Source organism: Mytilus californianus, unplaced genomic scaffold, assembly GCF_021869535.1.
Source record: "Mytilus californianus isolate M0D057914Y unplaced genomic scaffold, xbMytCali1.0.p SCAF_14, whole genome shotgun sequence".
NCBI classification, from domain to species: domain Eukaryota; kingdom Metazoa; phylum Mollusca; class Bivalvia; order Mytilida; family Mytilidae; genus Mytilus; species Mytilus californianus.
Window position 1 is genome coordinate 8,264,913 of NW_026262626.1, and position 24,187 is coordinate 8,289,099.

Below are 24,187 nucleotides of genomic sequence, written 5' to 3' on the forward strand. Positions count from 1 at the left end.
TGTCTGCGCTGAATATTGCATTCTATAAAAATAAAGTTGCGCTTATAATTATTATAATAAATTAATTTATGAAATGGTACGAATCAAAACTGACATGTATTGAATACTAGCACCTTCAGATCATAAAACGTCCATATGCATGTATTTTTTTTTTAAACACTTCGCGTTACACCAAAAAAAACTACAAACACTAGATTAGTTTACTATTATTTAGTCATATCCGTAGCTAAAGATCCGTAGCATCAGTGGTATTTTTTTTATAAAACGTCAATTTAAATTAAATGACCAATCTGTGTTTGTGTATTTGTGTATATATCGGTGGTTTAATATTCTCACATATTTCTGAATAACCTTGGTCTTATTTTGTTCTCACTATTTTCAACTCTTTTTTCTTGTTTCAATAACTGTCTAGTTTTTAAGCAAACTTTTTAAAATTCAGTCGGACATATTCACATAAAGATGTTGGCTTAATGCTTGCTATAACAATACGTACAATTCCTTGTTGACGGTTGAATAAAAACAAGTAAACTTCATGTCAGTATGATTTTATTGAAGTGATTATTAAAACTTTTCAAAAAATCTCATATTCAAATAATTTTGACTTGTGATTGGTTCATATTTGTTCGAGTTGTCCAGGCACCGGATTATTGCATCATCGTCTGGTAAAACAAATAAAGCCACGGACTGACGATCTCTCCTCTTTTGGATTTCCTCTCCCGGAATAAGAACTCGGTGTCTCTGAAAATACATATTTATCCTTAAATATTCTTCGGCAAATTCAGATACACTTAATATCTTCTAAACATCTTTATGTTTAAGGTTGAAAGTTTTCAAAATTATTCCTTGTTCAATACACAATATCTATAAAATTCAAAAGAAGAAATGCGTTCATAAAAATTTTCTTATTTACTATTGATTTTATCCTTTTAAAATATTTATTCTCTTGTATAATTTTCGTCTGAAATTACTTTTCAAAGTGAAAGAAAATATTTATATTTTTGTCTTAGTGCTATAACACTTTTGTTTCGTTAAATCATAAATCCTTTTTATGACAATACATTTAAACTCGAGATTGCATTTTTTTGTTTTGATTAAGTTTTCGATTTTGGTCGGATTCCGTAGATTTTACAGTAATGTCCGTCAATAATTTTAACTGACCCATATTATAAACCTTTGATGCTTACCAAAGCATTATTACAGAAAAAAAATTGTACTATTTAACTTTGTACATATTTGTTTTTGATATTTTTTAACCATTCAAAAAGAAAATAATAATAATAATAATAACAACAATAAAAATATTACCCCATCCGATTAAAAAGAATAAAAAGAACAAAACAACAACAAAAAAACAGCAAAAAATAAAACACACACATATCGTGTTTGAATTTCAAGTTAAGTGTTTGCAATAATCATAAAGGTTCGGTAGAGCTGAAGGATAAAGTTGTAGGAAGAATAAAGCTTGAAAGCATTAAAGATAGCCATTGCTAAATTTAATCACTGCGCTATGCTATTAGGAGTTTTCATGAAACAAAGTTCAAGGTTGCTACACTGGAAGCGAACATGCAAATGAAGTAAATACACAAATCACATATTTACTTCTTAGCTACAGCTACTCGATCGGTTATGTTAAACAGCCGCCATCACGAACTCGTCATATTTTTATCATATCGAAACAAAGTCGAAAAAATCTTGTTCAGACACAGTTGGAATATTGAATCTGTTAAACTTGTTCAAAACAACAGTTCACAAGTAAAAGCAACTGGAGTTTACAATGGATCTTGGAATAGACTCACAATTAACATGATAGTGTATACGAAATTTATCATCTTTTATGTATTTTGCGTTAATTTTGAATAATAAACGAATTACAGATTTGCAAATTTCTAGCAATACCAAGCAAAGCATTAAGTTAGATATATAAAATATTTCAAAAAATCAATACCAATTTAGAATTTTTCATGAAACTTTCCATAGAGATAATCAATACAAGTGATAGAAGGGTATTTCGCAGAATCGTCCAAACACGTGATGACGTGAAATGAATCCGGGACAACAAACAAAGGCTTTTTTAAGCTGCAGACTGTCGACTCTGTCGTTTTATTGATTCTTCTTTCGGAATTAAAACACGATGTTTCTATAAATAAAAGTTAATCGATTGACTGAAGTTTGCTTCATGTCCAGTGGCAAGTGTTTCATGTATATTCAGAAGAATTGTATATCATATGACCTAAAATGTTTCTGACAGCATATAGAAAATGATGACAAAAGCTTAAATCAAAACTTTTCGATATGGTGAGCTATCATTTAAGGAATGACTGTAATATTTTTTCTGTCTATGAAGAAATAACATCAAAAATGTGGTGCACACTGAATAACCCGCGTAGCGGGTTATTTTAAAGTGTGCACCACATTTTTTATGTTATTTCGAATAGACAGAAAAAATATTACAGTCATTTCTTATAATTTAATTCTAAATTCCATTTTAAACCGGAGTAAACCATGAAAAAACGTTGATGACGTCACGGTCACATGACAAAATTATGTCTATGAGCTGATAAACAAAACAACGTCAGCCAATCAGAAGACGCGTTACATCCAAAATTAAATTATATTAAAATAGTAAATACAAAAATATTCTAAGAAGTTCAAAACTAACAGACACTACAGCAACATGCATTACAAACAACAACCAACACGTTGTAGAACAAAAATCAAAACTAAACAATTTTTCCAACAGGTGATCCAGTTTTCTTAGTTATCTAGGCATTCGATACAATATCTAGAGCCTCTTTTTCTATGTAGAAAAAAAGAAGAAAGAATATGTCATATAGGAATTGGCACTGAATTTCATTACCTTTTTGAATGTCTGTTTCCGACAATGGTAGACATACGAAATAAACATATTCCTATTTACTTTACTAGATATCCATGTTATCAAGAAATGATAGGCTTATTATCACTATGTAACGTAAAAGTTTAAAAAAAAAGTTATCACTGTTTATTAGTAAACTTATAAACATTTTGTGAATTGATTTTATAATAATATTTTCTCTTTTTTTTCCATACCAACCATTGTTTTGTATTGTTTGTATATATGTAAATACTGTATTCCTCCTGTTACACGTATGTAATGTGTCTGAGTGATCAAATAAAGTTGAAGTTGAAAGTATATAGTATAATATACATTCATGTTTTTGAACATGTAGCTTTGGTTTTGTTTATATTAGAATACTAATTTACTGTCAAAAAAGTATTTTGGAAGACAAAAAAGTTATCTTTTAAATTGTTCTCAACTTTGGTAATCGTTTTGCAATAGACATTTGAAATCTCTATTTCTTTTTCTTTGTCAGATTTCGTTCTTCCTTTTAAAATATCGGATATTTTACGTTATTGTATGATTTAACTATAGATCTATAGTAGATGGAGACAAAAGAATGTAAAACGATTCAGTCAATTACGAAACTACTCATACTAAACTTCAAAACCTACAAATGTAACAATTTGAGTTCTTGACATTTTCAAGAGCGTGCAGTAGCGCACTTTGACTAGTTGATATCGTCAAAACTGTGGCATCTGTCCATTTTATTCACACTGTCTTTCTGTGTTATCGTATCATGTATGAATACTGCAATGAGTTGACGTGTTCTTGTACGACACAAACATTTTAACATACAAAATACATATATTAAGCTGTATATCTGTGGTCAAAATCTTTTAGGCAGAACAGCCCCTTACACCCATAGAGAAACAAAAACGAAACAAAACATAAGCCAATCATACAAAAAATAAAAACATTAAGAAATATATACAAAAATATAAAATTAACAAACATACAGTCATGCTGCCACATTTAGAAAAGAAGTTAAACTTTACCGTTGCAATAAGTTTATCTGCCGTCCATCTCTGCATCATATCCCCAATGTTTACAACAATGGTACTAGAAATTGGTGTAGCTGGAATATAGTTCCCATCACGTGTTTTTACCTGTATTTGACAAGAAAAAAATATACATGTACGTATACAATTTGCCTTTGCTGCAAGTGAGTTACGAATTGTCGAACCTGAAACTCTTATTTTCAATACACAAGGCTTGTCGAGTTAAGAAATGTTTTATTGCACACCAGATAATTTAACGAATAAACGATAAAAATGGGTTGATTTGGTTTTTATACAGATTGCATAAACTTTCGTGTATTATAGAACAGAGTTTTTCTTATCTTTTATTAATGAAAACATAACGAAAAATTAGAGACTGGCAGAGAAAATTGAACTTAATATTGATAAGTTAATGAAAACTGAAAAGAAGAATACGTGTGTTAATCGTATAACAAATAAAAACCGCTCGGGTAAGGGTTAAACTACAAAGAATTAGAAAAATAAATGTATTTCTGATCTTTTTATTAATTATACCTAATTTCTTACGATTGCATTCAAGGGTTCTGTCCTATTATTTGGAAAAGTGTGATACAAATGTCTGATGTAGTATATAATCATAGTTATATATATATAATTTCTTAAACTTAGTAATTTCAAGCACTTCCCGTTACAACTTGATGAATTTGTACGTATCATGAAGTTAATAATTACAGATTTGTTATTTTCGAATAAAAACTATGAAAAAGGGAGATAATGTCCGTGGTCAAGTTGCTGACTTGTTTATGGATATTTGTTTTTTTAGGTTAGAATCATTTATAGTTCAGTAAGTAGTTTTCCCGAGATCGGCCATTCAAATTTCTGTGAGTACATAAGTCTGGCCGAGTTCGTAGTCCCTAAAATAGGATTTGAAATGAGCAGATGATCATACGTTAGCTGTAAGATTAAGAACATTTGATCAGGTAATAAGTAGACCTTATTGAATGAAAATATGCATATGTATCCCAAACAAACATTTACAGTGAAAATACCTGCTTTTCCCAATATCTCTTATAAAAACGAGAGAAAATTGAACCAAGGAACCAATCAAAAATCATAAGCTAAAGAAAAAAGTCAAGACGGTTTTACAATGATCTATAAAGTTCATAAAAAACACAGTAGTTAAAAAAAATACTGTATTGAAAACTAAATTGTTGAGCAACATAAACCCTACAAAAAACGGGATAGAACCAGGTGTTCCGGAAGGGGAAGAATATTTTGCTTCACCAGTGACACTATACAAAATTAATTAATTGACATTTGTAACCCTGAAGTTACCTAGCTTGTCTTACAATGCCGTTTTCGTTTTTTGTTATTAGTCTCTAGTTTGTGTTTATTTAAATATATATAATTAATATCTAAATTAATTTAGGAAAAATATATACAGTAAGTATTCATTTACCTCCAATCCACCGACGAGGTCTTGGAATAGTAGCGTTAGTGTACCATAGTCTGAATGCTCACCACATCTTACTTGGCCTTCCATTATTTCTGCAAACAATGCTGATTTAATCTCTTGTGTAGAAATTGGAAAATGTACAATGTTCTTGTGAATTGAATTAGTACACAACAAATTGAAACATAACAATTCTATATTAAGAAACGGAATAATATATAAATATTAATTTTACGTGACAAAAAATTTTGGTATAATTTTTTTGTAATCATAATATTAATATTATGTTAATAGATATAGGAAGATGCGGTATGAGTGCTAATGAGACAACTCTCCATCCAAGTTAAAATAAACATGTGAAAGCTCTCTAATTATTCTTCTAACTGTTTTGTGTATGTGTCGTTGAATATCTGTCTCATTGGCGTGTATCCTCATGCCTCCTTTTATTCATATAAACTGTTAAACATTTTATTGACACTACGGAAAAATCTACCTTTTTCCATTGGAATAGCCGGATAAAACAAACTTCTAAGAGCAGTGACATTTCCTCTTTGTCCAATTAATTTGTGACAGTTTCGAAAGAAATTCTTGTCCTATAATGAAAGAAAAGTATAATTGTTCTCTGTAATTGGAGACAGTATTGTAAAAAGGAAACATCAGTATAAACATGAACAAACTTTCAATTTGTTGACACTTCATGGTAAACTAGCTTAAAAACGAAAAACTTAAACCTAATGGTGGAAAGACGAACAGATAGATTAATATGATATGGACTGTTTGAAGGAAAAATATAACAGAAAAAATAAAGATCCAATACATACTACTGAAGTTGGGGTAAACCGTATACAAATGTAGAATTTTACTGAAATAGTTTGTATTGTTTAATATTATTAAGTATTATAATCAAAAATGTAATATACGTGTATAATAATATTAAAACAATAAAAAAAAATGTTTTATGTCATATCAATTACCTCTAAATTCAAACCAACGGAGATAACATCAAAAACTCTTAAAGCTAGTTCTATGCATTTTCGTAAGAAATCCATTAAAACTGTCTCAAATTCTGGTATATTGGTCGGCCATACCTGAAATTTGAAAATGAAGTATAATAAAAATAGAAGAATTAACATAAACTCACCAAAGATACCAGGCATATATATTTTCACACCAGACGCGTGTTTCGTCTACAAATGACTCATCAGTGATCCCCGAATAAAAAAGTTGAAAGGCCAAACGAAGAACAAATATGTATTTCTGATCTGAATAATTTGACACCAGTATTACAAACGAGAAAACAATGTGCATCAAGAATGTTCAGTGATTCTAACGGCAAATAAAAAATCCCTAATCAGCAGATAACATTAAAATCAGGGCTTCTTAAATAATATCAGCTGCTGCGCTTCCGCGAAGATTTAATACAGAAAAGGTCCTGCGAGGTCAAAGAAGATTAATATACAAAATTTAACACAAAAAGAAATTAAATGAAACATTTTTATCGTGCTTTAAATTCGTAAATTTACCGACAATATTCTTAAATTATTTCCAAAGTAACTTAAAACTTTTAGGTGTTGCTTATATATACTTTTTGTATTTAAGTCACACCTTTCCAATGATGTAACAGCGAGAAGATACATTTTGTAGTGAAAGAGGCTTGGATGTTATCTCTTTACGAGGCCTAAAATACTGTGACAAAAGTTTTAACAAACGCTGTTATAATATATTAAACAATGTTATATAATTGCAGGTTTCTTGGTATCTGAAATCTGCACTTGATGTAAAAAATAGTACTACATATGGAGATTGTGTCTGATACTCTGGTATTTTAACTCGGTCGATAAACTAAAATTATAGTCGATGTTGCGCAACATAATAGCGGTGGCCTAGTTTGTGCTATTCTTCTCAAGACACATACTTATAACATGCTATGGTGAATGTACATGTAGATCACTTTATATATAAAATTTCGGATTAAACGAAGCCTAAAAGTATAGGTAAAAGTGGACATATTGTCTTCACGTCTTCACTCCAAGTGTTGCATGCGTCCTAACACCAAACTACATTTACGACTGAAAATTTAGCAATGCAAGCTGCTGAATAATGATGATGTGACCCAAAAAAACATCTGCACACAAAAACGTCATCAATGACTGCAGACGCAAACATGCAAACACAAAAATAAAAAACAACAAAGATGAACTAATGACTGAGCAATGCGAACCCTACCAAAAGCTTTCAGTGATCTCAGGTGATCCGGAAGGGTAAGCAGATTCTGCTACGCAAGGGAGACCGTCGTGTTGTTCATAGTATTAATAAGGACACATTTGGTGGGGTTCCAAATGAATCAAAAGTTATGTACTAGATAGATAAAAAATTATTTTAGGTGGCTTGACTCTGATGATTTTATGTAGTAATAAAAAAATCGTAAGGGATTCCGCATACCCCGTGGCTCGCCTGCGATTGCTGCTGTCAGTGTAAAAGTGTAATGTTTACTTAAAAAGTGAGTCCATTTATCGGTAAAATTCAGAATTTAAAAAAAAAATCAGAATTTATTTTTTATATGCTATTTCTTGGACTTGAAGATATGCTTCTGTCGAAGTTTCATAACAATCCATGAAGGTTTCCAAATTTATCAAGTCAAAAAGATTTAATCCTTGATTCTCTGTAAATGTTAACTGTAAAAACGAAGTCCATCTATCAGAAAAATACTAAAAATGAAAACAAATATATTTTCAAAGGTTTGCTTCAGACATTATCTCTCAATCATTCAAAAGCTTCTGGCAAAGATTCATAAAACTCTATGAAGGTTTGAAAAGGAATTGATGTGTAACAAACTTTAACTCAAACTGTATCTACTTGTTAACTGTAGAAAAAATTAAGTCCATTTATCAGTAAAATAAGGAAAAATAAAAATCAATAGTTTCAAAATTTTGCTCTGGATACTGGCTTTTGGTCATAAAAAAGCTTCAGTCCAAATTTTATAAAATTCCATGTAGGTTTGACAAAGTTATTGATGTATAAAAAAACCTTTAACCTCAGACTGAACCGGAATGTTAATTGTAAAAAAAACTAAGGCCATTTATCAGTAAAATACGTACTAATGAAAATAAATATTTTCAAAATTTTGCTCTGGATACTGTATTTCGGTCATTGACAAGCTTCTGTCCAAATTTCATAAAATTCCATGTAGACTTGACAAAGTTATTGATGTCTAAAAAAACTGTAAGCACAGACTGAACCTAAATGTTGACGACGCCGACGACGGAATCGGATCGCTTTGTCTCGCTTTAGCAAAATAAATTTCGCAGGCTCGACAATAAAAGACAAAACATTCAAGCAGCTATATATCAATGCACATGTATTAATTCATCCATCTGTGCATTTGTGTATAGATGCAGGCCTCCATCTATCCAACCATCATTCAATGATCTATTTATATTACTTACTTCGCATATTGGAGTAATGTTATAGGTTTCTTTATAATCTCCTACTGGTCTCTGTAAATTCAGTCTGAAACAGACATCTTATATAACTTGGAGAGGAAAATTACAATTGTACCTAAAAATTTGTCCAGCTCATCAACCATTACAAATGTCCCGGCGTATATATAGTTAAATATTACTTTCATTTACTTTTTGAATAACGTTCCTGTTGTGTGTTAAAGTTATAAGCAGCTTATTTATGGGTCAGATTTTAGCCAGAAGGTTTTACTCCGCATTTCAGAAACCTGTTTATTTTCCCTAAACAAACAAACAAAACGTTGGATCAAATAAAATAAAAAAAAATATCGCTTATAACTGACCTAAAGATATCGAAACTTGAAAACTAGAGGCCAAATAGTCTGTATCGTTCATTGTTTTTGTTTTTGTTTTTTTTGCATATTTACATTTTTTGCTGTTTATAGTTTTCGTTGAAAAAGCAACACATACAAAAATATCATTGAAAGGCAAAACCACCTATAAGGAGACGACTGGTGATTTCGGTCGTGTTGACTTGCAGAACTTATTTTGCCAAACCTTTGTACTGATTATAGTTTCTCTCTATTTACTATCGTTTCCACAAAAAAAGACAAGTCATGTTGGTTGATCGGCGTATTTATTGGATATAACTTAACTTCTGTTAACTTAAATATTTTAAGGATGAGTGTGACCAATTTTAACTGCAATAGGCTTAATTTCTATGTCATTTGGTCTTGGTCGAGAGTTGTCTCATTGGCAATCATACATGTACCACATCTTCTTATTTTGATTTTGGTAGTTTCAAAGGAGAAACTTTCTGTAAACGCACGACAGACCCAAAGTGATGACAATAGCTCTCACTAGTTCTTCAAGCCAGGTGAGCTCAAATAATTGATTGATTATTTGTGTACCTCTTTTGTAGATGAAACGCACGTCTGGCGTACACAATTTTAATCCTTGTATCTATGATGAGTTTATTTAAACAATAAAAAGATTAAATGAAATCTGCAAAGTGGGTTGGTCGGGATGGAGATTGGGACATTTCAACTGCTACCCAACCGCACAAGAGAGCATGTTAGAAATATTGTTATATACCATATTGTCTTCAGCAGATCCCCCGAAGAGGTGTCGCAATGGTAAGTTGTATTGCAGATAGCCCCATCTTAAAGCCCCAATCAGCATAAGTCATACAGTCAGATAGGAGAGATGAAGGCAACCATATTTAAAGCGTTATATCCCTGTTACTCTTCAATCGCCAAGGGAAAATTAGTTTTGTTTGTACAATTGAAATATAATACACGTAAAAAATAATCTTAACATACATTTTAAGGAAAGTAGAACAGAATCATAGAAATTAGTTTAGATATTTTTCCCACTCTCATGTTTTTGCATAATACATTGTTTTAATAAAGGTAAATTTTTATTTATTAGATACAGCAAATATCATAGTTCGTTGTCTCCCCCCCCCCCCCTTCCTCAGAAATGTCTGACACCTAAAAGACCAAATAGTTCACCTAAAATGTAACCCATCGGAAATTTTTAAACAAATATAAGAAATCTTTTGCATAACAATTAATGAAGCTACAAACATTATTTTGCAATGATATTGTAAATATTAAATAGTTTCGTATAAATTGAAAAAAAAATCTAACTTTTCTTTCTCTAATCCGATCCATCCATCATAACCTCCATCTGGTTTGGCACATTTTTCTTTTTCTTCGAATGGCTGGCTGAAGAATTTTTTTGACAATTCCAATACTTCTTTCAACTATAATAATATTTAAACTCAAATTTAATGTACATCTTATTCATATTAGTATCTAATTTTAATGTAAATTTTGATTTTAGCTTTTATTCATTAAAACAGAGTTGATAAGGAAATTTGTATCAACAAGATACTGTAATGTCTTAACAATGACTTTTTGTTGTTGTTGTTGTCGTTTTTATTTGTTATTGTGGTGTTTGAATTAACACTGGAGAAACACCTACAATTATCATAAGTTGCTTTTAGAGAGAACAAGTAGAGGCTCTCAAGAGCCTGTGTCGCTCACCTGTATCTACTGTGGTTTTGGAAATCATGAAAAATAAGGTTAAAAACATAATAAATAGTATAAGATACCCCAATAATGATTGAGACCAAGTTTGGTTTAATTAAGCCCAGTAGTTAAATTAAAAGGAGGTCATCCCATTGTAGTCTTACAATAGTTACTGAAGACCCCTTATCATTATTAAAATTAGTTTTCAAGTTGTGAACATTTGAAATTATTTTTTTACAATTTTCCCATAGACTTCTAGATCTATAGTAAACCCCTAAGTTCTATTTTTAGCCATGGCGGCCATGTTGGTTTGGATGGCAGGGTCATCGGATACATTTCTAAATCAAGATACCCTATTGAAAATTGTGGCTAAGTTTAATGATATTTGGCCCAGTAGATTAAGTGGAGAAGATTTTTGTAAAAGATTACAAAAATTTACGAAAAATTGTGAAAAATTTAATTTAAAGGGCAATAACTCCTTATTGAGTCAATTGACAATTTTTGTCATGTTGACTTTTTTGTAGATCTTACTTTGCTGAACAATTTTGCTGTTTACAGTTTATCTCTATCTATTATAATATTCAAGACAATAACCAAAAAACTGCAAAATTTCATTAAAATTACCAATTCAGGGGCAGCAACCCAACAATGGGTTGCCTAGTGCGTCGGAAAATTTCAGGGCAGATAGATCTTGATGTGAAGAACATTTTTACCGTGTGTCAGATTTGCCTTAAATCCTTTAGTTTCAGAGATATAAGCCAAAAACTGCATTTTACCCCTTTGATCTATTTTTAGCTATGGCAGCCATCTTGGTTGATGGGCGGGGTCATCGGATCCATTTTTTAAACTAGATATCCTAAGGATGATTTAGGCCAAGTTTGGTTTAATATGGCCCAGTGGTTTCAGAGGAGAAGATTTTTGTAAAAGTTAACGTCGACAACGACGACGACGACGGACGACGGACGCCAAGTGATGAGAAAAGCTCACTTGGCCCTTTTAGGCCAGGTGAGCTAAAACATAATGTACCTGTGCATCAGGAACTCCGTGGTTTTTCAAATAACAGAACCCAATATTCTGTAGAGCTTCACACATCTGGTCTCCTAACTCCTTCAAGTCCTCCCTAGGTACAGAATCTGCCTTCTCGATATGAAGCCCATATTTTTGGAAATCTATCACAGGTATTGAAGACATTTTATATTGCTTTTAAGTCTGCAATAAAAACAATATCACAATTCCGAAGGTTTGTTAATTTTAATAACACCGCAAAACTACCTGGCATGCATGTTTTGATTCGTGATTTTTAAAGGTAAGAACATTTTAAAACTGTTTCCACATTTAAGGTGTTCGTTCGGACGGTTGCCACTGCTTAAAATATTCTGGAGCATCTGAGTTCATCTCTGGTGTTGTGGGGTTCGTGTCTTCAGTCTAACGTGTAAAATTTATTTGTTATTGTTGTTTGTCCTTTCCTTGATTTTTTTACCTGTGAATTTCAAATGTCCACATGGTATCTTCTTTCTGTTTTGTTTTGATCCTTTTAAAATTAAAGCAACTAACCAACTATTAATTAATAAATGTGTTCCTTGCATAAATTTACTGTTTTTTTTTCTTTCTGATATGAAGTTGAAAACCTTTGGTGTTTAACTATGTGTGTCCACTAGCTCACAGGCGCTGAAAAAATGTATATTGTGTTTTTGCTTTCAATAGTTGCAAATGATGTAAGATATCATATTGATATTGAAGTAAAGCATTTTCATCCGTAAACAGGAGGCCATTCAAAAAAATAGTATCCGAAGACAACACCACGACCAAAAGAGAAAACAACAAAAGACAAATAATAAGTTAAACTCACAAAACACTACACAGAAAATTTATGATTTATTAGGGGGAACATTACTTAAATTAAATGAAATTTTAAATACGCGTGTTTGTCCATATTGAAGCCGTCATATACATGTATATGTTGCCCTGAATTAAAATCATGATAAATAACAACTAACGCTATACTAATGATCCTATAACTCTTGATCTGATACCAGAAACTTCTCGAACTGTTCGTAATACTTACCTCATTTGTCTCCAACCGCTGCGTCGTTTCTACTTCTTTTTAATTTCTTTTAGGGACCCATCAAAATATTAGGTGATATTTCTCTCTATCGACTGTTACAAAACGATGCTAGCACTAATTCTTAGCCGACCTATACCTTCACTTGACTGTTTGAATATTTCATATTGGTAATAAACATGGTCCTTTTGATATCGGTTCTTTATTATGTAAATTCAATTATAAGAAAACACATTCTAGCTTTCCTCATCAGCAAGGGTGACTGGAGAATAGAAATGTGGCTTCTACAGGTCTTCTTCCGACCGGCAGTAAAACCCTTGCCAAAGTGGGGCTTCCGTTTGACTGTGCGGGATATACAAGTACGCAGCCACGTCCGGTGAGAATGTCAGAAATCTGATGCCTCGTGTAGAGAGAATTATACGCTCTCTGCATGTTTATAACCCTTGCAACAACTCATTGAGGGGTTCGTAGGTGGCCTGTTGCAAGGCAAAGTTTCTGTCCTAATCCAATATACCCTCATATTCCAGTGGCAGTCGAAATTTCATCGACCTTCATCCCTGATGGCCTCTATTACAAGACCTAACTATTGTATGTATTGTTAATTTGTTCTCGTCCTCAACATGCATGAAATATTTGCCAACGGACGTTAAGTAACTAACAATCGAATCTATATTTTTTTCTACTGTGACGTAAGGAAAAAGGGGACCATGTCTGATGAAGTCATATAGAAAGAAAACATGTTTTTGAAAATTATGAACAAAGTATCATTCGAGAAATAGTTTCCACCACCAAATCTCGTACAACACGAATCTCCACCCTCGACAATTTAATTGTATTTTTAAATTCTAAAAACAAGCCTCGCATTTTAAAGTGAAAATTTAAAAAAAAATGTTTCCAGTGGAAAAATATTGTATCACGCTCGATGCAGAGGAAGAAGATAAAAAATGTAATTTACCACTGGAGGTTAATTAGTCATCAATCAATCAATCAAATCATGTTGTTAACCGAGCCCGGAAATGTAGATACGATCCGGGTAAACTTATCAATCCTTTAAATAAACTTATTCTAAAAGGTTACCTATTCAACACTGTAATTAAAACTTTGAATATTGTTTTATTGGTATAAATATCGATTTTATTATCAGTAAATTAAAGCCATACTAAATATTACACATATTTACTTTCACGGTACTACAATCTGTCGATACCTATACTTTGGCATTGCACAAGGTCATGTTTTTCTCTGTTAATGACATCTTTACACTAAATCCATTGAATGTTGGATGTGTACTGATTGATATTTCAGTGTAAGATACATGATTTTTTTTTATTAGTTGCTATTGGTTTTGAACTATCTGTCAGTAACTTCGAGTAATTTCAGATCTGTACTTAGTGTCTTTTTTGTTGTTAGGGATTATGGATGGATATATACCAAGCCACGTCTATGTTTTTGTTTTATGTTTTTCTTTGTATCGATCTGATGAGTTAAGCCTTTTTCAACTGATGTTTATAGTTGGTTCTTTTGTCGTGCTGTTACACCACACTGTCCAAGGTTAGGGTGAGGGTTGACCGCTCATAAATATGTTCAACCCCGCCACATTCTCTATGTGCCTGTCCCAAGTCAGAACCTGTAGTTCAGTGGTTGTCGTTGGTTCACGTCCTTCATATTTGTTTTTCGTAAATTGTTTTGTTATAAATTAGGCCGTTAGTTTTCTCAATTGACTTGTTTCATATTTTTCATGTCGGGGCCTTTTATAGCCGACTATACGGTATGGCTTTTTCTCATTGTTGAAGGTCGTACGCTTGCCTATAATTGCTTAGATACACTTTATTTATACTTTCATGGATAGTTGTCTCATTGGCAATCATACCACATCACCTTATTTTTGTATTAGATCAACAGAAACCGACACTACCAGTTTTATTTAATTCCTTAATGGTGCGAGTCCCTTGATTAATTGATTGTTGCTTGTTTAATATCCAGTCACTGTGGAAAATACGTCATCCATTTTCCGGAAGAAAACAACTGGATAATCACTTAAATTAATACTTAAGATAGAAATGTGGACAGCCTTTTGAAAATTAAGGTGTAGTAGATGGGAAAACACACTTTTCCTTGTAATAGGCTATCTACAGCTCTTTAATGTGTTGAGGGTGTCACATTCACCCGGGGCCTCCAATAATTAAACGCCCCTATTCCGACCGAAAGTGGCTATACGTATTTATACATCCCCAACAGCCAAACGAATGTCCCACTTTAGAAATTGTTTTACTATCGGACGGGATAAATCGAGATATGACAATTTTTCTATAACCCAGTCAATTCTTAGGGTGAAGACTTTTGGAAAAAGCAGAACAGTCATAATATGCATTCTGCATTATGTCTTTATAGTAGGACTCATGAAGCTTCACTAGCCTAAATTACAGACCCCGCACTGGTGTCGACTTCGGTACCACAAGACATCATGCTCAGTGGTGATTCAGCAGCACTCATTATTTAAAGTGTGTAAAAATAAAGAAAATATCAATTGTAAACAGTTAAATGGCGTAAAACTGCTTTTGTTCTGTATAAAGTAACAGTAAAATAAGTGTGTTCTTTAGTGGCGACAATCTTTATGATATATTTACTTACTTTCTAAAATTTCACACTACTTCCTTTACGTGTACAATTGTATATCTTTGTTGACATGTTATTCAGAATTTATGTATAGACACGAGAGTGTCCACTCAATATTGAAGTGTGTTTATCATGTTTATAATATATGAGATTACAGGTAAATTTATTAAACAGTTAAATTAGTCTACAATGTATTTCGAGTGCATTAGTGTACGATAGTAACCATATTTGTTATTTAGCAAAAACGATAATACAGGCGACAAACGTACACAATAACTCATTCATATAATTTATCTTTTTTGTACAGATAATTCAGTTAAGAAAAATGGGCAAAGTATACGTACGTAATACTAATTAAATAACCTTTAATCTTTTTGTTGTATAGCAATATGAAATAAGGAGATGTAGTATTCAATGAGACAACTATCCGTTACATTTGAAATAACATATATTTCAGCAACTATAGGGTACCGTACGAACTTCAACAATGAGCAAAACCCATACCAAGCCTGTGTTAATTATTTCAAATTGAAATATGTGTGTTTTAATCATTTATTGTTTTGTTTATTCTGATTTCATTCCGAATATTTTTGAATGTGTATTAAATTATTTTAAACTTCCAAAATTAATGATATTTTGTTTGCACTTTTGAAACCATGCATGACTATTAATGTATATTGTTTTCTACCATTTGATGTCTATAGACGAATTTCAACTTTGAAGAAAGAAGAAGTCGGCTGAATCTATTCCTCGGAAAGACAATTACTGTGGATTATATATAACTTTCCAGCGTTATAATTCTTGATAATTTTTTAAAGGCATTTTATATTGACACGAGAGTCGTTTGAAAGTACATGCCCGGGATTTCCCGTCAAGTTGAATTTAATAGACAGAATAGTCCTCCAACTCCAAATGTACAAAAAGAGTTAGTTATGTTTCTATGATACATTATCATTGGTAATATGGAGAGTTTCCGTTCTATGGCAGACATATTTGGTACATCAAAGAAAGTTACCAAGCAAGAAAAAAAACGAAAGTCATCAGTAATGGTCTTTGAGATGCCTGAAGTAATAATAAGGCAAAGTACCCCACATGAATTTAATGCAACAAGTGGACATTCAACTCATTATATACAATTTAGCGAAAGATCACAATTGCAAAATGTAATTGGTGCTAATTATGGATTCCATATTCAAAATAAATCATCAAACACTAGCCACATGCATTTTTTTAACAGAAAAATGTTCTCCATGTATTCTATTATTTTCGGATGTTGTAACTCAAAGACGAAGTTCAACTATGTGTGGACGAGAAACGCATATAGTACCCATGACGCAACAGTACTGAGAAGTTTTGATCTTCATTAGAACAGTGAAGCAAAGATTCCGCCAGGGTTCTATCTTATTAGGGATTCAGCATTTCCAATTCTAGACTCACTGTCTGGCTTCGTTTGACGTTTCAGACATATACTTACTAGTTGATTCAGTTTTGAACAATTTGTGTTTGTCCGAGAATGAATTTTGATGTTTCCGAAGAAGAATCATCTGATGATGATTTTATGAAAGAGAGGGACACCAATTGCAAGGAATCCACAGAAGACAACAAGCAGATAATGAACCAAATTCTAAATGTTCGATAAAACAAATCTACAAAGAAGATTCAAAATCAGGATAACACAATAAACGACTTTATAATTCCAAAAAAGAATATAAACATTGAAATATTCTTCTTATTATTTTCTTACGTTAAAAAAAATATCGATTGATTTTAAGTATGTTCTTTCATACGTTTTTAAACCAATTCATGAATAGCATAATAAAGTAACAAAACGCGAATACACTTCTACACAATCGGCATTACTGGTTAGAACACTTAGCCAAACTCCTTGTTGAAAAACTTTAAATTTAAGGTTTTCAATTAACTTTTACATCAATTATTTGCGCATCTTGCATACTCTTAACAGCGTCTTTAAGCTCAACGAATGTGGTGCGTTTTCGTGTAAGTGTATTAGTAGACCTACCACTGAAAGATGCCGATGTTGATTGTGAATCCACTCCGTTATCCTCATCATCCTCATCTTTTCGATTGTTGACAACATTGTTGTTTACTTCTTTGAAGCCAAATGTGCTTTTTAACACCAGCAGTTTTAATACTGAGTTGTCGTTTAATAACAGCTCAATTTCTGTCTTACAATAGAACGGTTTTGGTCGCTTATTTCCTTTTTTTTGCTTTGTATTTCTGTAGTTTCTTTTTAATGAGTAGAACTTTGGGGAGTAGCGCTATTATTTTTGGCCATACATTTAGAAACATCTGTCCACATTTTTTTAAGTCACAAAGGTTTTACCAGTTTCGGTTTTAACTATCTGCCAAAATATTGAACTATTTTCTTGTTATTGTGGCCTTACATTTATAAATTTCACTTTTATTATCATTTTATCCGTCATGGTCGGACATAAATGTGTTGATACATATATGTCCATCTGGTTTCATTTTTATCTTCTCTCTATCTCTGTTCTTTTTATCTTCTCAGTTTGTGTAGTTTTGTTGATTTTTTTCTTTAGTTTTCTGGCATGTATTCCTGCTACACCAAAGATGCATATAAAAAGTCTTATAGTCAATAGCATATGGAAGAAGTGAAGCATAAACAAACAGTCTCAAATATGTCAAACGGTTTACGTCATTGAACTGACCATATATAGTTATTAATTGTAGGCATTTTTTCGTACAAATTCTTTTGGAAAAATGCAACTTTAGGCTTTCTGATGCCTTGATGGCTACAACATTATTTCATATATAAGTATATACTAACTAAAATTGTGTGCTAGTTCAGTGAAAATGGACGTCACACTAAACTCCAAAACATATAAATGAACTAGATAAATAGGTTATACATATGATTTATTTGTCTGTATTTGATATATATTTTTACCAAAGAGAGAATCTTTGTATTATTGATAATACCTGAAATCGTTTCAGGGAATTTGTAGAATAATTTTTAAAAAATTCAGTGATTATGTAAAATCACTGGTCATTTTCAGGGATTATATATAATCACTGATAGTTTTAGTGATTATGTAAAATCCCTGAAAACTCAGGGATTCTACATAATTCCTCATTAAACAAATACACTGTAACATATATACTATTAAGTATAAATATGTCTCTGCTTAAACATTTACCGTTCAAAATTTTGAAAAAAAGTTCGGGTCACGGGCCTTCTAAGCTCTCAATTTCAAGTTCAAAAAACTAAAGTTAGTGTAAAAGGAATTTTGAGTGCTAATTTTACAAAGCAAAGACAACACAAGGGAAAATGTCATTTTGTGCCTTTTTAGCCCACCTGGTCCCAGGGCCACCTGTTAACTTGTCCCATCACTTGGCGTCCATTGTCTCTCGTCGGCCGTCGAAATTTACAAAAACTCTTCTACTCTTAAATTACTAGGTCAATTGGAACGAAACTTTTCAACAGTCATCATTGGGGTATATTTAAAAAAGAAATGTCCGATGATTTCGCTTGTTCAAAAAAACATGGCAAACATGGCTAAAAATAGATCATGAGGATTATTACAATTAATAGAGAAAATCCGACATGGTAAAAATGTTCATAATGTTGAGATTTACATTGTTCTAGTGTCAATTTACATCAAAACTGTCCGGCGAGTACTTAGGAGTTATTGCCCTTAAACAGTGACGAATTTAACAATTTTTATTTTCATTGATTGAATGATTGATGTTTAGCGCCACTTTCAACACTATTGTGTGCTATTTCAGTGATTATGTAAAACCACTGGTCATTTTCAGGGATTATATATAAATAAATCACTGATAGTTTTAGTGATTATGTAAAATCCCTGAAAACTCAGGGATTCTACATAATTCCTCATTAAACAAATACACTGTAACATATATATACTATTAAGTATATAATTATGTCTCTGCTTAAACATTTACCGTTCAAAATTTTGAAAACAAAATTAGGGTCACGGGCCTTCTAAGCTCTCAATTTCAAGTTCAAAATACTAAAGTTAGTGTAAAAGGAATTTTGAGTGCTAATTTTACAAAGCAAAGACAACACAAAGGAAAATGTCATTTTGTGCCTTTTTAGCCCACCTGGTCCCAGGGCCACCTGTTAACTTGTCCCATCACTTGGCGACCATTCACTTCAATTATTGTCTCTCGTCGGCCGTCGATTTTTACAAAACTCTTCTACTCTTAAATTACTAGGTCAATTGGAACCAAACTTTTCAACAGTCATCATTGGGGTATATTTAAAAAAAAAATGTCCGATGATCTCGCTTGTTAAAAAAATATGGCAAACATGGCTAAAAATAGATCATGAGAATAATTACAATCAATAGAGAAAATCCGACATGGCAAAAATGTTCATAATGTTGGGATTTACATTGTACTAGTGTCAATTTACATCAAAACTGTCCGGCGAGTACTTAGGAGTTATTGCCCTTAAACAGTGACGATTTTAACAATTTTATTTTCATTGATTGAATGATTGATGTTTAGCGCCACTTTCAACACTATTGTGTGCTATTTCAGTGATTATGTAAAACCATTGGTCATTTTCAGGGATTATATATAATCACTGATAATTTTAGTGATTATGTAAAATCTGTAGTAAAATAAATAGTTTTTATTGGAGGAGGAAGCCATTTTTTATTTTTACATGTATTTTGCCAGTTATTTTTATATCTTTAATAGATAGAGAGAAAAATAAATAGCACAATTTGATCAACAGGACAATATACATAAATAAACCGAAACCGTTTTCTGATTCATTGCCCTAAAATGACGGTTTTTAGCCTTTTTGCCTAATTTCTTAAATAATATCATAGATAGAAAGAAACTTTTAAAATAAAAAGTGACCAGCAAATCGTCAATTGACACTATTTAGTTATACCAATTGATCTTTAATGACGATTTTTTTTTAATATTTACCTATTATCTTGAAAACTATAACAGATAGAGCAAAAATAATCAGCAAGACAAGATCTTCAAATAAGCCAACTTTATCCTCCAACTCAGCGTGCTGGTTTTGTAAAAGCTGAATACATTCATACCATATAAATATATAACATAAACATTATTTTCAGCCTGCATATTTATGTAATAGTTGCCGCTGTACATTAAGCGTCCATCTATCTATTGATCGGCACTTTGATGAATGCTTGCCGTCAGTTTAATATATGAGCAACATTATGTTAAATATTTAGTAAATGATTTAATTGTGAGGTAGTTTTGATAATGAAATATGTTTTTGTGTTGTCATTATGTTTATACATGTATATACATCTGTACGTTTTTTTTTCTCTCTTGGGGGGGGGGGGGGGGGACTTGCAAATGCTTAGTGTGTTGCACCTTTCAATTCAATATATTTTGAAGTAAAAAAGGAAACTGTTTAAACAAAATCATAATTGGAAACAATTTTTAAAAGTTCATATCAACGATAAGCATATTAAGTTGAATGACCAATCTGAATAATTTGAATTTTATTTTGTCATATTTACTTTTTGTATCATTATTTTAACATAATTAATGTCGTTGGTTGTTTCATTTTATCATGTCATGTAACACGGTAGGTTAAGTGTTTTTCGGGTGAATATGTCAACCTTTCTTGAGTGAAATTAAATGCGACTCTAGATCGATTTACTGCTATTTCGCAAGTATGATAGTTTTATTCATGACTGTTCATTTTCTTCTATTTTTAATACTTTATATATATAATGTCTAAAAATAGCAACAATCAACATCCAATCTATTTAGGTTACAAGAAAGTAATTATTTACATAGGCGACAAAGGTAGCCTTTTTTTGGTCCTGCGTTTTCACTATCAAAGATCCATTGAAAAAAATGTCGAATTCTGAATTATCAACACCTTTGGGTGTAATTGAAACTGCAAAACACATATGGTGCCGCAGCTTTTTTGAAAGAAAAATTGCATTTTTTAAGGGTACTCAACGGTTCCGGAATTTTCGAAATAGTATAAATGAAGAAAACCCCTTGCTAAATTTGGCACAGAAAATGTTGCTCGTCACAGAGAGTTTCCTCTAAATTTCTCGCTATTTCTACACCAATGGCCAACACTCATTTCTCACTATTTTGATTTCTAATTACCAGGGCAGCAGAAAATAAATTTACTTTTCCCTATGATCTTGGATGTGAAATCTAGGTGGCGCCAGTCATCCTTATTTACTTCCTTTTAACCTTTAGGCGTGGATCAGTGTGTGAAAATAAACTGATACAGTTACTGAATTAAAATTGTATAAATGTCTTAGAATATAGCAAAGTGCTCTCGACCAATGAAATTGTAGGATTTGATGTCTCTTAATTGTGAAGAATGAATGTAAATCATGTTCTTAGTAAGGGATTATCCTATTATTTGGGTCTATTTAAAGTTCAAAACAAAGAGTTTCTATATATGAGTTAAAACTGCCCCGAAGCACATTTATCAGATTGAAAGGATTTATCACAGTGATTGAAACTGACTAAAAGTTGAATTGTGAAACAAACAAAAAATCAAAATATGTTGAAGTTTACTGGTGCAGTAAAATTTGTACCTTTAATGTTATAATGAAAATATTAATAACTTCAAATTATTAAAAAATTAAACAATATCAATTAAAGCAATGCAAAAAATATAAAAATAACCTAAATCTTTAGCTTTCCAAAACTCTGATTACTGAACCAGCGGTTGGGAAGAATAATTATTTCCAATATTCCGATTAAATAAAAAAAAAAACAGGAATTTGATTTACGTTTTGAATATATTTAAAACTTTTAAAGGCATTTTATTTGATCATTTCTCTGACATTATGAAATAGTATTTGATTTAAAAAGCTGGACCAAAATATTGGCTGTGAAATAAAATTAGTTGTAACTCAAATGTATTTATTGATTTAAACTGTAAATACAAAAAGGACAATTCCTCACTAAAATATTACATGACTTACATTCATACTCACAATCAAGAAACATATACAATTCCTACCATTTCTTTGTACTGTTGTGTCACCTAATGTATATAACTCATTTTTTAATATTTCCTAAATTATAAGAAAGTCCTTACACCACAACAAACTAATCCATAAATGAAATGCCTAAAAAATGAAGTCATGCATCAATTCTAAACATTACACTGACAATGAAACTATAAATTCTTGAATACAACCAATCAAGAGATCATTTGAGCCTTGAGCACTTTACAATATTCTAAGTTTGTAAGAGAATGATAATCCCTTACTTCATGATAAGTACTCGCTAACGCTCGTACTTAATCATGAAGAAAGGGATTATCATTCTCTTACATATACTAAGAATATAACTTAAAGACGCTAATTAATACATTAAAAAGTTCTATTAGATTTTAAATAGAAATACGCAATATTTCGCTAAACAAATTAGTTCATCAGGCGTGTGCATCTCTCAAGGTGAAATCGGATGCATGACTGACAAAAAAATATTTTTGTAGCTTGAACTACATAAAGTTGGAGTAAAAGTTTAACATATTTATTGATGTTCGATAAATTGTATGAATTTCTATAAATTAATTCGTATGATTTCAAGATTGTTGTTTTGATTTGTTTTTAAATCTTTTTTCGTCTCTCTCATTGAATCCATCAGGTTCAAGAGTTCGTAAGTGGTGCATCCAAAATCTCTCTCTCTTTTGTCTTCCTTGTGTATCCCAATTTTGGTTTTTCTCAATGATTTGAAATGTGACGTTTTCAAAATCATGTCCTGCTCTTAAAAGATGTCTTGTGATTGGGCAGTTTCTTTCTTTTGTATAAAATGACCGATGGTTATTTAGTCGAATGTTAAATGGTGTTTCTGTTTCACCAAAATATTGCAACTTGCATGTTCCACACGTTAGAACATAAATACAATTTTGCGTTAATGTCTCTTCAGTGATGTTAGGAATCGAAACGATATTTGGAAGGCCATATAATTAACCTCAATTTAGGATAGACTCCTCAATTTTGAAGAGTCGAAATAGGATGAACGGATCATATAAACCCGAAGGCAAAAATAATACAAGCCCAAACGAAAAAATATAAATAAGTCTAAATTGAAAACAACGTTCAAACCTATGATTGCGTTGGATAAAAACCGCAATTTTTATACGTGTGCATGCAAAATAAATTTCTTGGTAGAGGGGTCTAAATACAGCACAAACAACATTTTCCAAAAGACCAAAAAAGTGAGAAAGTATATTTAAACAAAACGCATTTGACTAACAGGTCGAACAACGGATGTTCTTAAACCCTGCTGACTGCCATTGGCGATTGCCAAATAAACGGATCACAAGATGTAACAAACTGGATCTTTATAATAATTTAATACCAAACAGAAAACAATAAACTTGCGGAAAAGATGGTATACCGCAAACATGAGGTGCAAAAATTTGTACACCATATCCGGATTTCGACAATTAATGTCTCTTCAGTGATATATATATTTTCTAATCTTATGTAACAAACTTAGAATATTGTAAAGTGCTCAAGGCTCAAATGATCTCTTGATTGGTTGTATTCAAGAATTTATAGTTTCATTGTCAGTGTAATGTTTAGAATTGATGCCTGACTTCATTTTTTAGGCATTTCATTTATGGATTAGTTTGTTGTGGTGTAAGGACTTTCTTATAATTTAGGAAATATTAAAAAATGCGTTATATACATTAGGTGACACAACAGTACAAAGA

The 24,187-nt window shown here is 31.6% G+C and overlaps 2 protein-coding genes across 4 annotated transcripts in view; both read right to left on the minus strand.

Moving 5' to 3' along the window:
* The window catches only part of LOC127724143 (uncharacterized), a 311,392-nt gene that overhangs the window by 46,691 nt on the left and 240,514 nt on the right, over positions 1–24,187 (minus strand). The gene's annotated exons all lie outside the window — the stretch shown is intronic.
* On the minus strand, positions 530–15,639 carry LOC127724148 (uncharacterized). Its single transcript, XM_052231022.1, has 9 exons — positions 15,499–15,639; positions 11,832–12,014; positions 10,422–10,537; positions 8,758–8,821; positions 6,286–6,399; positions 5,805–5,904; positions 5,318–5,406; positions 3,877–3,987; positions 530–738 (listed from the first exon to the last, which is right to left on the minus strand). Exons 2-9 carry the CDS (start codon positions 11,994–11,996, stop codon positions 562–564), a joined length of 936 nt encoding a protein of 311 aa, XP_052086982.1. The 5' UTR covers positions 11,997–12,014; positions 15,499–15,639; the 3' UTR covers positions 530–561.

Excerpts from the sequence above, each read along its gene's own strand:
- LOC127724148 (XM_052231022.1), bottom strand. The coding sequence starts at position 11,996 with ATGTCTTCAATACCTGTGATAGATTTCCAAAAATATGGGCTTCATATC. Across the intron at positions 10,538-11,831 it reads ACGGAGTTCCTGATGCACAG|TTGAAAGAAGTATTGGAATT; the intron begins GTACATTATGTT and ends ATATTATTATAG. Across the intron at positions 8,822-10,421 it reads ATCGGATTAGAGAAAGAAAA|ACTGAATTTACAGAGACCAG; the intron begins GTTAGATTTTTT and ends TGTCTGTTTCAG.